We start from the raw sequence: 19,249 nt of genomic DNA, 5'->3' as shown, positions 1-19,249 counted from the left end.
AAATGTACCTTTTTGGAGTTTGTGGGGTACCTCAGTACAGTATGTTCTGTGCAAGGTTCCAGTTCAGTTTCTGGAATAACGGGCATACATTTGTCTAACAATTAGGGGAACATAGAGAGGCATGTCCCTAGTGAATATTCCTGCTACAAACAAGTGTTTTCAAACTTTATGGCTTGTATCGAACATAGTGCTGCGTAACCGTATCATCAGTACAAGAAGTTCCACTTGCACAACAGCCTTTGCTTCCTCTCCTCCTCCCTGCTCTTCCCAGATCTGCTCCAGAGGGTTGGAGGAACTCCCAAAGCAGATTTAGAGGGTACACAGTGGGGAGTCCCATTGTGCAAGCAAAAATCCTTGCGCCCAGACTGTTCTTAGCACTACACTGGGTACAAGCCTATTTATTTATTTTTACATATTGTTCCATTTCTATCCCGCCCTTCCTCCAAGGATCTCAGGGTGGTGCGCGTAGAATCATAGAATTGTAGATCTAGTCCAACCCCCTGCAATGCAGGGATCTCAACACAGTCTCCCGTCCAATTTGAAACCATACTAGACCCTGCTTAGCTTTGCAAATGTGCTAGCAGTTTTATTGCTGCACCACTTGGTTCTCATTTTGTCCTCCCCACACCCCTGTGAGGTAGGTTTAGCTAAGAGGTCCAAAGTGAGGCTTACGACTGCAGGAAGTTGTGAACCCTGGTTTCCCAGGACCTGGCCTGACACTCTAACCACTACTCTACATGCTGCCTCCGGAGCAAGAACATACTCTCCATGAAGTGGTGTCAAGGCGTCAGGAGAGAATCTTAATGCTGGCAGCATCTTTGGAAATATATCCACTTAAATTGGGCAGTGGGGGAAAGGAGAGAGATTCAACTTCTTGGCTGATGTTTCCGTAGCATTTCTCTCCCCCTGCCTTTCTTGTGCCTCTGCAATTTTACTGGAATGACTAAATCTCTCAACTATGTCAGCAGTAAACAGAATTAATTTACCTCCTAATTCTTTGAAACAGCTGCCGACAGCTGTGCTAGAATCAACTGGGCATCTTTGCAAGGCTGCCAGCAATGGATTTACGTTTTTTCCTTGGGGCTCTTACCCCCACATTTCTGCATTAAGAGCTATGTGGTTGCTGTGACTGTTGACAAGTAACCATGGCACATAATCTAAGCAGTTAGGAATACACGGAAATAGGAGGTGGGAATGAATCAAAGCAAGGGGGGCAGGCAGTTCCCCACTATTAGGTGATCTTGAGATCTAGTAGACTGACAGGCCTTGTGACTAAGGGGGAAAGAAGGAATGTAACTGCAAAGGATGCAGGGGTATTATTTTTTACCGAATCAGACCATTGGTCCATTTAGCTCAGGATTGTCTACCGGGACTTGCAGAGGCTCTGTAAGGTATCAGGCGAGGGAACATTACCAGTCCTAACTGGTGACATCGGGGATTGAACTTGGGACCTTCTCAATATAGTGGTACCTCGGATTAAGAACTTAATTCGTTCCAGAGGTCCGTTTTTCACCTGAAACTGTTCTTAACCTGAGGTACCACTTTAGCTAATGGGGCCTCCCGCTGCCGCTGCACCGCCGGAGCACGATTTCTGTTCTCATCCTGAAGCAAAGTTCTTAACCCGAGGTACTATTTCTGAGTTAGCAGAGTCTGTAACCTGAAGCGTATGTAACCCAAGGTAAAGGTAAAGGGACCCCTGACCATTAGGTGCAGTCGTGGCTGACTCTGGGGTTGCGGCGCTCATCTCGCTTTATTGGCCAAGGGAGCCAGCGTACAGCTTCCGGGTCATGTCGCCAGCATGACTAAGCCGCTTCTGGCGAACCAGAGCAGCACATGGAAATGCCGTTTACCTTCCCGCCGGAGCGGTACATATTAATCTACTTGCACTTTGATGTGCTTTCGAACTGCTAGGTTGGCAGGAGCAGGGACCGAGCAACAGGAGCTCACCCCGTTGCGGGTATACGAACCGCCGACCTTCTGATCAGCAAGTCCTAGGCTCTGTGGTTTAACCCACAGTGCAACCCACGTCCCCTAGGTACCACCGTGTTATATTTCGAGTTGACGATTGACGTGCCCAGCAACTAGGGTGAAGTGGAGGCAGTGGAGGCTCACAGTGATGGAGTTTGGGAAACTTTATATATTTAAAGCACATGATTCCCCCACACACAGAATCCTGGGTACTGCAGTTCAGCCTTCACGCAGCTAGAATTCCCAGCACCAATTTAAAAACTACAGTTCCCAGGATTCTTATGGTGTGTAACCAAGGACAGCATGCGGAGACCATGGATTGACTCTTAATGCAAGCCTGAATAAATAAAGGTTTACTTCTAGCAGTATTAGCAAGGATGCCCTGACATATTTTTAAGTTCATCATTTCTGCACTGCTAACACGGCCAACAAAATTACCATGGCAGACACGTTAAATCAATTGCCTATCTCTCGAAACGATAGATCTTGTCACTCATCTTCATGTGTGCAGGATGGACTATAAGTACACAGCTGAAATCCTGAGTGTGCCTGTTTGGGAGTAAGGCCACTGAGCTTAGTGGGACTTTACTCAAGTTCCGAATAAATGTGCACAGGTCTGGGGTGCAAGCACAGGTAGGGCAGAGAGCAGAGGAAAAAGGAGAAATGATCACATCAACACACAAAACTAGGCAGTCTTCTTTAAAACATGTAAAACAGCAATGATTTATTTGATTAAATTGTACAAACAACCTTCTAAAAACAACTGCTCTAAAGGGGGGAAAGGACCCAAAATGTATAGTTTTCTTTTTGCACCAACAGTTGTTAATAAATATCTTTAAATAAGGAAACAAAATGTGCTCAAAGGAGAGATGAAGATATATATTTTTTTCCTGAACGTGATTGGAGGGGAGAGAGAAATCCAGTAGCTGAAATAAATAATTTTTGTTCTTGCTTTCGTGAAAACTATTTACACAAACATGTACAAACAATGCAGAGTTTACACAGAGATGGGCAGAAAGCCTGCCATTTATTACCCCAGGAAAAACAATATCCCCATAAAACATATCTTAAAAAGAAGAGACTGGAGGGTATACAGTGAAACGGTTTATGCCACCTACAGAACAGCAACCAACAGGGCAACAAGGCACTGGAGCTCACCCATATAATATATAATAACACACTCAGAAGGTGTTTCTTATGTATCATTAGCCTTAAAAGAAGCATCTGAGTTCCCTGAACAAGGCTTATCAAACCCCTAGAAGTAGATAGTTAGGTGGCTGAACTTTTCTATAATAACGCACCAGAGGTCTAGGCACTTCCCCATCCTGGCTTCTCTGGCATGGGCTGCCTGGCCAAAGCTAAGTGAGGGAGAAGATAACAAGGCAGAAACAGTTCCAGGTCTTACAGAGGCCACTGATGGTCCACAACGGGTAAGCCAGACTTTGCTGCAGGGCCTTGTGTGAAATATTTGTTGGCCCCGACCAATTTTGTGTGGTTATACACCAGTATCTGATTGTGTACCTTCTGATCTGAGATAAAACACGGCAAGAAAAGGTTTTAATATACTTTGATCCCAATGCTGTCCATCAAGATAAAGGAGCTATATATGTATATTCCAGGATTGCCTAATTCGGAAAATTTATCGCTAGTTTGGGGTTTCCAGTATCTAATATTTGACAATAAATAAGCTTGGGGAATATAGTTCTGGATTTGGAATACCAAATCCTCCTTCTTTAACTTGTAATTGCATTTTTAATAATGGCAGCCTTGGGAGTCGAAGAACCCCATAGGCATTTTCTTAATAAAGAAATTTGTTTTTTGAAAATATTTTTTGGGGGAATGTGAACTGGAATTCCTGATCAGAAAGTGAAGGGAAAGATATGCCGAGGTGATTGTATAACCACCGCTTATGACGGTATGATCATTTAAAGGTTTTTTGGGTGTGGGTGGGCACCCCTCATGCAATACACGCACCCAATCTGGGGTCCAGTCCTCCTCCCCACAGAGACCAACCCCCCACCCCCATGCTGCCAGAGGGAGAAGTAGGTAGGCAAGCAGATATGTCAATTCCTACTCTTCCTCATGTGGCTGCGCTCCAGCAACAAGTATGCTACCTTTCCTCTGACTCTGTGAAGGAGGATGAGGAAGTGTCCTCTCTCAGAGGAGGTCCTGAACAACATCAGCACCAGCTAGCCTAGGGACGAGCTGAGGTTTCAGACACTGCCAGAAAGCGCCTGTTGCTAGCCCAAGTAGTAGGCTCTGTCTGGAGACCATGCGGCCTTTCACCCAGGCCCCAAATTTGCCAGCTTGCTAGAGGCAGCCATAAGAAAAAGGCCACCTCATCGCAGCATGAACCCCACTGTGATAGCAGGACCCTTCTCCCCTCATTGGAGGTTTGCAAAACCCCACGTGCTGAATGACAACAATGGCTGCGCTGTGGATCTCAAACCTTCTCAGTCGTTCTCTCACGTGAATGCTGTACTTTTGGGTGTTTTTTCTGCCCCCTCCCCCTTTTCCACCAAGGCCTCGTTGAAATGTACAATGAGACAGGGGACTGCTGGTTATTTATGATGCCTGATATTTCTTGCACCAAATCATGTCTGAATTTTGAGGCTGTGACTGGTGGATGTAAGGAACTTTTTAGAGAAGCCGCTCTTGCTACTTTTGGCAGCAAATACCGTGGTCTGGAAGAGCACAGTTCAGATCCTGGCTTGGACATGAATCCCTCTGGCTATTTATTGGGCAAGTCACTGTGTTCTTAGGCCTAGGGTTGAAGGTTAGCACCCTTGTCTCAGGCCAGCCTTCCCCCCAACTTGGTGCCCTCCAGATTTTTTGGACGATGACTCCTATTAGCCCATCCAATGTGATGGAGGCTAATAGGAATCACGGTCCAAAACATTTGGTGGGCAAAACGGGGGTTTTATCTATGAACCGTACAGGTCTGTACAACTTCTTTTGTTCTGCATAATTTAGTCTACATTCTAAAAGTATTTAGCATTGTAAGGCACAATAAGCTATGCAGGCTAATAAAACTCCATGCCCAATTAGTATAAAAGGTATTCAGTCACATCTTTGGTAATGTGGGGTTTTGGGGAGTCCTTGGTAACACCTTGAGGTCCCACCAGCAACAGACAGAATTTGCTGTGGACACTTTGTTCAGTCCCACAAATTTCCAAGCATGACTTCGCCAGCAAAACAGGCTTTTGGCCAACCAAGATACACAAATCCCACAAAATTTTGCTCCCCACAAAATTAACCAGTCTGATTTGTTCCTAAGATCTCTGTGTTCATTCATTATATTTTTAGAAGGGACTTTGTATGTGTATGTATGGAAAATTGGGATTTAGCTGTAGCACTTAATAGTCCTTGATAGAGCTATCCTCTGTGCTCCAAATGCTTTTTGAAAAGCCATCTTCATCTTGCGGAAAATCATCCTGCAAGTTAAGTTATCCCTTCCCAATGTTCAGAGGCTTGCTTCCTTTAGTCTTCCTTCCTATTTACTAATCTTGGAAACTTTCCCAGTGTCCCAAGCCTCTTTTTGAAAGTAGTACAAATAATGAAACACAGTGCTTCAGATACAGACATCTTAAGCTCAGGAGCACAAAAACACCTCAAGTTTTGGAACAGTTTTACCTGTCGGTGCAACCTAAAATGATATTTGTCTTAACATCATACTGTTGATTTGTGTACAAGTTGGTAATCAACTGTAGTTCCTAAATCTTTCTTAGAATCCCTGACGCCTCCCAGTTTCTCAGCAAATGGGTTCTTCTGAATTTAATTCTGTCCCCCAAGTCATACTTCTGAATGTCTGACCTGTCCTTTACAGTGTTGCAGACCTTCCCAATTTGATAAGGATCCTGTCCATTTCCTCATCCATATCGGTAAGATACAGAACTCTGCCCAGTGTTTATTTATTCATTTAACACAATTCATATGCCACTGGATGGTAATAAAACCTCCAAGCGGTTTACAAGAAATATTAAAAATTTATCAATAATATTTTTGCGAGGATTGCTGCTGGATACATGCTATAGTACCCCCCCCCCGCCATGCCAGATTTGGGGAGGATTCAAAACAGCACTACAGAATATTAGAATCTGAGAGAGGATGCTGCTCAGGAAAATAAAATCCTTGTGACAAGCACATCCCTTCCAGACACCAAAAGAGGTCCACTGTTTTGGAGGCCTAAGTATTCCTATCACCTATGGAGTTGGAAGTAAATCAAATGAAAGTAAGTTTAAGGATGCGGAGAATGACAATGATTTTCTGTTCCTAGAGTAAAAACTGCTCATTTGTTGTTGTGGCTAAATGTTATGAAAAAGAACCAGTTTCGTAAATTTTATTGTTGGTTTACAGCAAATTTTTAAAATATAAAAATAGGAGTTCTGTTGTGGCTTAATTGTGCAAGGTGTCACACAATTAAGTCAACTGTACTGGAGATACATGACAGTGAATCAGATACGTGTGCAGTTTATACGGCTGTCGGTGTGTTAGGATGGGAACATGATGTACAAATAACTATTCTAGATTTCTGTTGCTGGCTGTGCTTTTGATTGGGGAACATGATGCACAGCTGTAAATCAATCTCTCTCTCTCTCTCTCTCTCTCTCTCTCTCTCTCACACACACACACACACACACACACCAACAATTGAGATCTGCTTTACAAGAATTGCAGTACCGCTTTGGTGGTGAAATGTTCCAAACATGTAAAATGTTATGGGAAGATTGAAACATCCATGAAAACAAAAAGTCAGGACTTACACATCCACAGTAATTTTAACAGAATCACTGCTTCATTCAGGCAGCTGAATTCACTCATTTCAGTTCAAACAATTCATTCCTCTAAAAGTAACTTTTACAAATCTGTGCCCTCCCCACACACAACAGACACGCAATCACACACACAAGCATGTTTCCCACTACAGATGGCTTTTAGTTGTTGTTAAAAAGGTTCATTTCCCCCTTGACAAAGCACTTTTGGACAGGTTTTGCTTGCCTTACGGAAGTACGGACCTGTTTACAAAACCGATCCTCGGTCCTTGTTTTCCTTGTGCATCAGTTTGCAAAATGATGCTTATTTGGAAGCCAAAATTGTTCAAGGTGCCGCTTGTGTCTGCGTTTCTTTTCTTTGGCCACTTCAGAAAAGGTGTTCCTAAGAACTGCGGCATGTTTTCAAAGAAGGGTTTCTTTTCTTTCTAACGACACATGTTATAAGACAACATCACACACAACCTGCACATTCTGCAAGCTGCATGCGGCTTTCCCGATCTGAATGTTCAATGGCAGCCACAGGCTCGTACCACCATGTTCCGGTATTTCTTCAGAATGACGTTGGAGCTGTCGTCAAAATAGAGGACGGAGATGGCGTTGAGCTGCGTTGGGGCACAGCAAGGCTTCGGCACTGTATCTGGGTTTATAAAGTGAACCTGTTGAGACAAAAAAGTCGCAAGACATCAAGGTAGTCACATCTTCTCTTCTACGGCCACCATCACAAAATGTTTTGATAGGTGTTAACACAAAGCATTTCCTATAGACTCTTTCCTATTGACCCAGACTTGAGAACCTGGGTGTTTTAACGCAGAGATGGGGAAGACGTAGCTCACCAGATATTGTTGAACTTTAATGCAACAAGGCCAATGGTCAAGATGGGGAATGCAGTCCAACAATGTCTGCTTCCCATTCCTGTTGTAAAAAACAGCATCACTACCATTTTCTTCCATTTTCATATCTTTCACAAGGAGAAAGACAGAAAAAGTCTGCACCACAGCCGTTCCCATTCAAGTTTCAAGTGAGAGACACAGCATCATCACCTAACAAGATATTTGAATTTTGCATTAGGGATCCCTCCTGAACACCAGTGAGGAGCAGCTGAGAGGGAAAATGGCCTTTGATGTTGTGCAAGGCATGCAATTATAGTTCCTTCCTCTGCAAGAAGATCTGCTGCAAGAAGATCAAAGCATGGGCAGAAAAGGCTCAGCAGAGAGGTAGATGTGGTCCTTGCAAATATGCAAAAAGTGCTCATGCATTTTGCAACTACATGCATGCAATTTGAAGGATGCAACTGCATTTTGAGCTTGAGGCTTTGAACAGTTATAGGTACGGCTTTGCAGTTCAGCTGTGCACTGCATTCTTCCACTGGGATTATGGAGTTCTTTTTGCCTTTTCTCACAATCAGAACATGGTGTTGGAAAGCTCTTATTAAAACAAGCAAATGAACAAAAAACTTCTTTATGGGGGAAAAAGAAAGTGAAACTTGGGTGGAGTTAAATATATGTCTGTGTGTCCATGAGAAACAACTATTTATTTTAATAGTTATTTTAATAAGCTATTTTTTCTATGTGACCGCTTTATATGATTAATCTTTTAATGAGATTACAAACACACAAATACTATTATGTTCTCTCTGGCTGATTATTATAGGGGCTTTTAAGTACTTCATATCCTCTGAAAGTTTTCTTCTGATGAGCAGCTAATAAACCTAGTTTGGGCACCTGCTACTACTAATTCTTTTTGTGCAATGGGTGCATAATGGGTGCAATCCATTGAAAATGGGCTCAGCCACTTGCTGAGTAAAAGGTAAAGACAAAGTTAAAGGACCCCTGGACGGTTAAATCCTGTCAGAGTCGACTAAAGGGTGCGGCACTCATCTGGCTTTTCAGAGTGAGGGAGCCAGCATTTGTCCACAGACAGCTTTCCTGGTCATGTGGCCAGCATGATGAAACCACTTCTGGTGCAACAGAACACCGTGATGGAAGCCAGAGCGCACGGAAACGCCGTTTACCTTCCCGCTGCAGCAGTACCTATTTATCTACTTGCACTTTGACATGCTTTTGAACTGCTAGGTTGGCAGGAACTGGGACAGAGCAACGGGAGCTCACTCCATCGTGGGGATTCGAACCACCAACCTTCTGATCAGCAAGCCCAAGAGGCTCTGTGAAGTACCACCACTGGGAATGGCCAGCCCAGACTTCTCCACTTGCAACATCAAGGAGCCCAGCGCACTCCTTGAGGCTCTGCCCAGTCTGTAACCCTGCAGGAGTAACAGCAACACCCTGCCTTCTATATGAAGCTCTATCTCCTGACAGTTATTGGCCCTTGCCCAAGAGAAGAAAGGCAGTGGCAATGTGAACACTCTCTGCTGCTGCAGCTGCCGAAAAAGTTAAATGTTTGAACAAGGAAAGGAAAGTGACGTGAGGTGAAGTGAAGTCCTCCTTCTGCCTTTGTAAGCCCACTCCCCTCCCTTTCTCAAAACAGCACAAAGTTATTTGCACCACCTTCTTCTCCCCATTTCAGGTTTTCCTCAAAGTGCCCCTACCTGAGCAAATCTCAAAACGGGTGCAAATAATACCCAGCATAATATCTAGAGGTTATTTCACCTTGTTAAAATCCACAATGACTAACACCTCGCATGATTCAGAAAGAAAGAAAGAAAGAAAGAAAGAAAGAAAGAAAGAAAGAAAGAAAGAAAGAAAGAAAGAAAGACATTGATCGGATTAAGTCAAGCTGTTCGAAAAGGGCATTAGGATGAGCTTACCAGTGTTTGTACAATAGCATGGTTTGTTGCATTCATGTAAGAGTTCAATGGAAAGGCACACTCTCCCTCGCAATAATACGCAGCATAACCTTCTGGAGCAATGATCCAGTCCTGGGTTACATCAGAGAAAGAGAAGATTTAGTAAAACACTCCTCAGTACGTTTGACATTTGTAGATGTTCACAGCACTGGCTTCAGCTGATCCATCCCGACCTCTGACTACACCATGGAGGCATTTGCACATAATGATAAGCCATAAAAGGTAAAAAGTAAAGGGACCCCTGACCATTAGGTCCAGTCATGGCCGACTCTGGGGTTGCGGTGATCATCTCGCTTTATTGGCTGAGGGAGCCGGCATACAGCTTTCAGGTCATGTGGCCAGCATGACTAAGCTGCTTCTGGCAAACCAGAGCAGCACATGGAAACGCCTTTTACCTTCCCGCCGAAGCGGTACCTATTTATCTACTTGCACCTTGATGTGCTTTCAAACTGCTAGGTTGGCAGGAGCAGGGACAGAGCAACGGGAGCTCATCCCGTTGCGGGGATTCGAACCGCTGGCCTTCTGATTGGCAAGTCCTAGGCCCTGTGGTTTCACCCACAGCGCCACCCGCGTCCCTTCTATAATAAGCCATACTTTCTGGTTAATCATGGTTTATCAGGAACAAGCAGTGTGCTAGCCATGGTTTATCAGGAAAGGGCAAGGTATCCTGCCTGATCGCTCCTCCCTTGGCATGAGTGGGATGAACAACAAACCAGGAAGCCTCAGCTTTGTGTTACATCTGAGCTAGGCTGCATTGTTTGTTGCTCCCTAACAAGCCATAAGAACCAACAATCTAAACCCATGGTTTGTGGTCGACAGGATGATTGTGTCTTGTCAGCGTGCAGGAAAACGCAAGCCTTGATTTGGACGTAACACAAAATCAAGTCTTCTTGATCCCGCTCACAGCAGGAGAGAAGCAGAGCAGGACAAACTGGGTAGAATTCGCCAACAAGCAGCTTCTACTTTACTATAATTGCCTATAAGAAAGTCTGGTTGGCTGCTACATGCAAGTGGAGCTATTGAAGGATTTTGTGACTATTCTGCTGCACATCAGGGGTACAGAGCCTCAGATCTAGAGGTCAAATACAGCCCTATAAGCCTTTGCATCTGACCCTTGGGAGTTCCCCTCGCACCATACCCTTGCCCCAGGCCACACCCCTCATTTGGCCCTGCTTCACATCTTATTGTTTGCCGGAATGGACACTAGATGAGGCAAACGATTGCGGAGGTATTATCGTACATTAGAAGTTTGCGGCAACTGCCAGGATGGGCTTAGCCACTGCTCTTCTCTAAGGGTCAGAACTTGGAAAACTGGGTCATGGGGTTCACATTACCGGCACAATAGCAACAGAGGACTAAAAATGCACCACAAATCTCTGATTCCAAGCACAGAAATCACATTACCTGCCAGCCAAGATCCCTGAAGCTGACATAGAGCTCATGTTTCTTGCAAGCTTGTCTCTGGTCAGTGCTGCTGTTTTCTGAGTTTGAAAAGTGTTGAGTAGGAAAAGGAGAGGAAAAAATTACCATGTTAGCTGAGATTGACCAGCAGCAAACTACACGGCAATTTTAGTGACTGCACAGCCCAGTTAAGGGCAATTTCTGTCACCCTCACTAGTGACTTACGTGAACATTTTAACATCAGACTTTTTTTTGAGTGGGCACATATCAAAATTTGAGTTGGGGGCAGGATCAAAATTCTGCCTCAAACTCTGTGCAAGGAAAAGCTGTTGGCAGTATTGCGAGAGGTGAATGCCATTACACTTCATGACTTATTGTATTATAAGCTTCAACAATAGGAAACGTTGGTAATGAGCATTTTAAGCAGCCTATTGTTTCCTGTGAAAAATCAAGGAAGCCCCCAGAAACAAATTATTGTTACCTCTGATCCACATATTGTATTTGCAAAATCAGCTTTGCCATCTCACTCAAACCAGGGCAAAACCTCAGAAAAGTAAACAATGCTTCTGTGTTTACACAACCCTAGCTTGTATTTATTCAAGTGCTTTTGCCTATGGCTACTTGTTCATTAACTGGGCAAAGGCAAAACACACTCACACTTTAGCCTCAATCGGGCTTCTCCTCTCTGGTAGGCAGTTGTAACATCGCACACAAGATGCGGTGCCTATTTCTCCATATAGTTTGGTGCCTGGCTCAGAGTTGGGAACCACGGTTATGTTATGGCTTGATGGTTCTGAGGCACACAATGCGGCAAACTTGTGGATGGCCAGAAGTGCCATCGGTGGGGTCCCACCCAGCCAGTGGAACTCCTGCTCCACCCATCTTCTACCCTGACTGCTGGCCTGTAAGGTCCCACGCAGCATTCACCCCCTGAAACAGAAATTGTTCCAGCTTTTAAACTGCATTCCCCACCAGGGTTAGCTTTATGGAAAGCACACACCTAATGCCGGCATACCTCCGAGGTTTGACACCCGAAAGGCTTCTTGGTTCTTTGGCGTCTTCGACCGGTTCTGGTTCCGCTGTTTGCCTCCTGCGGAACGGATACTGCGGAGATGCACCTCTGTGGCTTTGAAGAAAGCCACGGTGAAGGGCTGCTTGTTTTGCGGGCCGTGTCTTCCAATAAGACCGGCTAACTTGGGATTGATGCTTTGCCCTAAGGAGATGAGGGATGGACAGACCATTAGCTCTGAAGCGGAGTGTGACCTGCTTCCCATTTGCACCAGGAAGAGCAGGAAGACAAATAGTTGGACCTGCAAACCCACAAGCTAAACTCCCATGGCTTTCCAGACACACGCTGAGGCTAACTTAAAAACTTGTCGTCGGCATCCATTTGTCTCAAGAGACGACGGAGTGAGCCTCCAGGAGTGAAGTCAAGTTGCTGGAGAATCCCAGCGCCTGCTGTGGCTGCAGAGACTGGTAACTCCTAACTGCTACCCCCTGCTCTCTTTTTGCTGCATCTGCAACACCAAATAACCACCCCAGGGTGCAAGCCTGTGTGTATGGAGGTCCTGGGCTGCCCAGATGGCAGAACCCCTCTCTCCATCTCGCTGATGTGGTCCAAAGGAAAGCAGAGCAATATGTCTGGCACCATCCTAGCTACAGGAGTTGCCAGAAGGTGGGATGCAAGGCATTCGCCAGAGTGGTGCATGCTCTAGTTATCTCTCACATGGACTACTGCAATGCACTCTATGTGGGGCTACCTTTAAAGGTGACCCGGAAACTACAAATAATCCAGAATGCGGCAGCTAGACTGGTGACTGGGGGCGGCCGCCGAGACCACATAACACCGGTCTTGAAAGACCTACATTGGCTCCCAGTACGTTTCCGAGCACAATTTAAAATGCTGGTGTTGAACTTTAAAGCCCTAAATGGCCTCGGATCTCCACCCCCATCATTCTGCCCGGAGGTTCCCTCACTTCAAGAAGCAAAGCTACAGGGAACCAGGCAGAGGGCCTTCTCGGTAGTGGTGCCCGTCCTGTGGAACACCCTCCCATCAGATGTCAAAGAGATAAACAACTACCTGACATTTAAAAGACATCTGAAGGCAGCCCTGTTCAGGGTAGTTTTTAATGTGTGACATTTTGATGTATTTTTAATCTTTGTTGGAAGCCGCCCAGAGTGGGTGGGGAAACCCAGCCAGATGGGCTGGGTACAAATAATAAATTGTTGTTGTTGTTGTTGTTGTTGTTATCTGAGGGGCGCTACTCTAGATTTGTGAAGGGTTTACTCCTTTGCCCTTTCTTCTCTAAAAGATTCCCCACAAGTCAGTGGTTACAGATTTTTTTTTCTTCCGCTTTGCTCCCAAAGCCTTTCTCACTAGGTTTAGGATCAAAAACTGGGCCCTGAAATTAAGGCAGCTTTTCTCGCAAGCAATGCTTCAACACAACAAATTTTGTGTTACATGCCACGGTGCCCAAACCGAAGCAAATGTTACGTTATGCTAGGTCAACTTCAATATTAGACTTCCCTGGGGTTTTTTTTATTATTATTTATTTACAGTATTTATTTTGCTTTTTTGCTTTTAAGAGAGGTTTCTTTGAGTTCAGCAGCTTAGAATTTGATGTGATCCTGTAAAAACGAACCATAAAAACTAGGCTCAGCGGAACACTAAATTCTCACTGGAAGGTTATTGGCTTAAAATAAAAACGTCTCATCTTAAATGAAGTCCAGTGCCATTCCGGATAGATTGCGCTTGAGGGCAAGAAATGGCTTTAGTCTTTCCAATATGTTTTGCTTACTGACGCCAACTTTTAAACTTCAGCGTGCAAGCTGGACTATGCCTGGCTATTCAGATCTGTGTATTCCCACAAGCCAGGGTTGATTGCTCTCGATGCTACAGCCTAAAGGCAGTGTGGTATAGTGGTTAGTGTGTTGAAGCAAGACTAGGGCATATCATCAGTCTGCCATGAAGCTCACTGGGGTGACTGTGAGCTAGCCTACCTCAAAGAGTTGTTGTGATGATGAAATGGGGAGGGAGAGAACCATGTGTGCCACTTGGAGCTCATTGAGGAAAGGTGGGACAAAAGTCTAAACAAATATATGGTGGTAGTCCATTAAGTTTTACTCAGAGCAGATCCACTGAAATTAATGGACCTAACTTAGCCATGTTCATTGATTTCAATGGGTCAACTTTTAAGTAAGATGCCAGAAGAAAGGGGATCACTGCTCTTTTGACCTGCTCTCGCCTAGGCAAATTCAAAGTGTTTACAGCAGGCTGGGGCAATTTAGAATCTTATTATTGGCTGCCAGTTATAGGAGAACAGGATACTGAACTAAATGTGCTTTGGGGCTGGATCCTGCATGACTATTTGTATGCTCAAATGGTTGCATTATTTAAACAACAACAACCAAACTCCGGTTCTTTAGGACTTAAAAACTGATACTGATGTCCTACAATTAAATGTAAAGAGACAACCATATTCTCAAATGACTCTCCTTAGGCTTCAGCACCTTGAAGGCTATATAATTTGATGCGCAGTCCCATTAAACTCAACGAGACTTAGTGCCAAGCAAATGTACAGAGGTTCAGGCTGAAGGATAGCTCTGCTTTCCTTTCCTCTGCAATGAGACAAACAGGATGTGAACCCGTAATAAGTAAGAAACCCAAGTAAGCTCCGAGAAGTCAGCTCCTGCTCCAACATATTGTCAGGGAGGAAAGAATTAAGAGTGCTTAGAAGATGACAGAATGCCCCAGGCTAAAAAATTACTTCAGCCTCTCTCGCATTGCTTCACTTTATCCAAACTTTCTAAGAGTAAACAAAGAGCCTTTAAAATTCCCTTTCCTTTCCTATCGTTGCTGGATCTCGCTGGCGCTGATACAAAGGAATCGGGATTGCTATTAAATATGAACTAATGTCTTTCATTATCGTTTCAAACAACACTTCAAAACAACTCAGCTTGGGCTGACCAAGGTCTCCATGGGACAACTGGGATGGACACCAAGGCCCGTGTCAATGCCATGCATTCCATCTGTTCCTCGGCTAAGCTACTACCCATATAATGGATCTCCTTGTTCCTCCTGGTTTTCATTCGTGCTTGGTTTGGAAAAAGGGAAATCTGTTTCTGGTGAGGGCAGGGACAGGGTGTTCTGAATGTTGCCAAAAAATAAAACAGAAATGGGTCCAGGGTCTGGGGCCAAGATGTCACCAATCGCTTTGTTCTGTTTCACATTTAAATCTTTAAATGCTAGAGAGGCAATGAGAGCAATGAACCTCTGTCTGGGGGACCACTTTGGAGCTGGTTAGGGTGAATAAACGGAAGTCATCCCTGATAAAATGGATTAAGTTTGTTGGTTAAGAATGTTGCACTTGGAAGAAACATTCAGTCTGGTGGTGCATTCCCTCTGAGGATTCAAGGGTGTTACCACCTGAATCTGGTGCTGGCCTTGAATATACTGTGTTGGAATTTTTAAATACCTAAATGGCCAGAGACCCATCTTGGTACCCCCCCATACATTTGCGTACACACACACACACACACACACAAAACAACCCCTGGGTAGCACCCCTGTAGCTACAGCTCAGAATTGGCTTATATTTTAAAGCCCTAAAATATTATGGAAATGTCAATTGGTCCAGATCATTGCCTCCAGGTTGTCTATGTGATGTTCAGTCCAAGGATAAGGTAAAGGTAAAGGGACCCCTGACCATTAGGTCCAGTTGTGGCTGACTCTGGGGTTGCGGCACTCATCTTGTTTTATTGGCCGAGGGAGCCGGCGTACAGCTTCCGGGTCATGTGGCCAGCATGACTAAGCCGCTTCTGGCGAACCAGAGCAGCGCACGGAAACGCTGTTTACCTTCCCGCTGGAGTGGTACCTATTTATCTACTTGCACTTTGACATGCTTTCGAACTGCTAGGTTGGCAGAAGCAGGGACCGAGCAACAGGAGCTCACCCCATCGCGGGGATTTGAACCGCCGACCTTCTGATCGGCAAGTCCTAGGCTCTGTGGTTTAACCCACAGCGCCACCCGCATCCTGGCCAGTCACTAAACCAACATTCCCATACAGCTACCCAGTCTTAAACCCCACCAGGATGTGGAACTGCTCAACCTGGTCTCGCTTGACCCTGCTTTGTGCCCCCTGACTCTCCTTGCTGCTGGTCCCTTGCCAATCAGAACCCTCATTCTGCTGGGATTATTACCTGCTGCAGGACAGTATGTAGGAGTGGTCTAACCAGCTCCATCAGCAGACGCCCTGTGCCAGGGCAACACTTGAGCAATGGGGTTTCCTCCCCTCTCTTCCACCTGCACCCACCTCCCCTGTAAAAAAATGGCTCTGGGTGGGTCAGGAGAACCCTAGATCAGTGTGCAGGGAGAAGGTATTGTTCCGGCTGACTAACCGGAAGCTGCTGAAGGAAGCATCAAAAGGGAAGGACCATAATGCTGGATGGAAGGGGAAACATATATAAGGATGGTAGATGTCAAGTGGACACTAGAAGGATAAGAAGTAATAGCCATAGGAAAGCAGCAGAGGCCTATATAAAGCGTGAAAAACAACTTCTAAGACTTCAGTAGGCTGGGTCCATCCAAAATCTTATCAGCAATCATGAGGGACAGCATCATCCTTTTTTCAAAAGCAAATGAACGCCAAAGTGACAGTCTTTGAAACTGTCTGGTTCCTGTGGAGCTGCTCCAGTAGAGCTCTGTTATTAATGTGGCCCATGTACAGGAAAGATGAAGAAATCTGGGCAGCAAGAATGGAGGGTTGGGATATGAAAATGTTGCCATTTCTAAAAACAACTAGCCATAAACTGCAGGATAGGAAGCCGAAATAGAGATTTGTTCAGCGATGACCTTTCGGAAACATACCGTCTATGCTTTCCACTGATAGCTGCAAGCCGAGGTTGTGTTGTGGGTTGACCACCCAGTGATTACTAGTTGCTGTAATATCAAACACTAGCCAGCCTTCTTCTGCGGCCCAAATTGTCCGAGTGTCGAGCAAGTACAAATCTGAATCCCTAGAGAGGGATAAAGAAAAAGGAGAGAAAATCATTAGGACTTTCGAGGATAATTAAGACATATTACTACATTTTATTACATTTAAATAATACTAAAAGCAACCATGGATAAACCATATACAGCAGGAATAGCCAACAGGATGTGCTTTAGATGTTGTTGGGGCTTTATTTCCCACTTGTCATGCTTACTGGGGTTAAGGGGAAATGGAGTCCAACAACATTGGGTAATCTCTGACCTACAGGGTAGCACCAAAGAGATGGAATGGGAAAATGAAATAAAAAACCAAAAAGCATTTATGACATTTAGCCCTCCAAAAAAATTGCAAGTTTATAATTTACAAGAAGAAACCACATGCTTTGGTGTTGACCCCACTGCTTACAGCCAAGACTGTCTTTATACTGAGGTAGACTCTGGACCACACCACCTCAGGGAGCAGCCAAACAATACCACACATTGCAATCAGCCAAAAAACCCAGGCAGGCAGCAATCACACCCACTCTCTAGCGGATGCAGACAAAACACACACATACACAGGCTGGCCGAGAGATTATGCATAACATGAACATTTTAAAAGAATACTAAGGCTGCAATTCTTTCTTGGGGTAAAAGGTACAGGTAAAGGACCCCTGGACAGTTAAGTCCAGTCAAAGGTGACTATGGGGTTGCGGCGCTCACCTTGCTTCAGGCCGAGGGAGCAGGTGTTTGTCCACAGACAGCTTTTCAGCTCATGTGGCCAGCATGACCAAACCGCTACTGGCGCACGGAGGACCATGACAAGTGCCAGAGCGCATGGAAACACTCATCTTATTTTATTGGCCGAGGGAGCCGGCGTACAGCTTCTGGGTCATGCGGCCAGCATGATTAAGCCGCTTCTGGTGAACCAGAGCAGCGCATGGAAACGCCGTTTACCTTCCCACCGGAGTGGTACCTATCTATCTACTTGCATTGGAATGCTTTTGAACTGCTAGGTTGGCAGGAGCTGGGACAAAGCAACCGGCGCTCACCCCATCGCGGAGATTCGAACCACCGACCTTCCGATCAGCAAGCCGAAGAGGCTCAGTGGTTTAGACCACAGCGCCACCCGCATCCGTGGCAGAGCATCTGCTTCTCATGTGCACAAGGTCCCAGGTTGAATCCCTGCCATGTCCAGATAGGGCTGGGAATGCCCCATCTGAAACCCTGGAGTGCAGCTGCCAGTCAGTGAAGACAGTGCTGAGCTAGATGGGCCAATTGAGTCAATATCTGTTCTTGGGATAAGTCCCAGTGAACATAAGGGGGCTTACTTCTGAATAGATATATAGAACTGATAGGAACTATTGTTTCATTTGAATGCAACATTTAAAGCATACATACAAACGCAGAGCTTTACTTGAAAATTATTTTTACTGGGACACTTGTAAATATTTTAAGACACAATAGCCTAAAGCATACACTTTCCTCATGCAGTTTAGATTTTAAGTGAGCCGGGTGGAGAAAGAAGGTACTGAGAACTGTTCACATGTGCCCCCAAATAAAGAATGGCTTCCAAGCAGTCTTCAAACCCAGCCCTACTTCAGAGCACTTCATAATTTTAAGGTTTCAGTGTTGCATGTTGTTCTATTGCATTCAACATTCCACAGAACAAATACTGCAAACCAAGGTTTCATATCCACCAACATTTGCCTTCATAACTAAGGAAGGAGGGAGCTCATCTGAAAGCTATCAAGTGCTGTCCACGCACGTGCGAATCGTTGCTCAATTTATGCATCAGCATAAAGGACCATCTCACCCCTTGTATGCTGAGCCAATCGCTACAGTCTGCAAGAAAGGGCATCTAGAAGGTGCCATTTTACCAGGAGGTCCATTCCACATGATGTCGGAATCGGGCCATCAGTGTGGCAGCACCTCCCTCATGTTACATCTCAGAAAGGCAACATCTTTATTGCCTTATGGCATCTGTTGAAGACCTTCCTTTTTCAACAGTTAGAGAAGGACCGTATCTACTCGAGTCTAATGCACCACTGAGTCTAATGTGCATCTCAATTTTCAGAACCTTGAAACCCAAAAAAGTATTTGCTTGTGAATGTAAATGTACCATTGAATCTAAGGCGCATCTTAATTTTTGCAACGAAATTATGCCAAAAAAGGGGAGCGTTAGATTCAAGTAAATATGGTATATTCTAGTTAGAATCTGTAGGAGATTTGAAATTATATCTATCTATATCTATATGCACAGGCAACCCCCAATTTTGGGGGGCTGCATTCTGGATCATTGCACATGATGGCAGAGTGCACATAAACCTGCTCTG

The 19,249-nt window shown here is 44.9% G+C and overlaps 1 protein-coding gene across 2 annotated transcripts in view; it reads right to left on the bottom strand.

The window, feature by feature from the left end:
* Positions 1-2,661: 2,661 nt before the first annotated feature.
* BMP7 (bone morphogenetic protein 7) overlaps positions 2,662-19,249 on the bottom strand; it is a 78,435-nt gene continuing 61,847 nt past the window's right edge. Inside the window, exons 3-7 of one of the 2 annotated variants that reach the window (XM_081917080.1) lie at positions 16,812-16,960; positions 11,945-12,157; positions 10,948-11,024; positions 9,505-9,615; positions 2,662-7,396 (exon numbers count right to left, since the gene is read on the bottom strand). In XM_081917080.1, coding sequence (XP_081773206.1) covers positions 7,247-7,396; positions 9,505-9,615; positions 10,948-11,024; positions 11,945-12,157; positions 16,812-16,960 — 700 coding nt within the window. In that variant the 3' untranslated portion in view covers positions 2,662-7,246. The remainder of the gene's footprint in view (positions 7,397-9,504; positions 9,616-10,947; positions 11,025-11,944; positions 12,158-16,811; positions 16,961-19,249) is intronic. The other variant, XM_081917079.1, reaches the window with a different exon arrangement.

Source organism: Podarcis melisellensis, assembly GCF_964234715.1.
Source record: "Podarcis melisellensis genome assembly, chromosome: 6".
Lineage (NCBI taxonomy): Eukaryota > Metazoa > Chordata > Lepidosauria > Squamata > Lacertidae > Podarcis > Podarcis melisellensis.
This window is presented reverse-complemented; position numbering and strand designations above follow the sequence as displayed.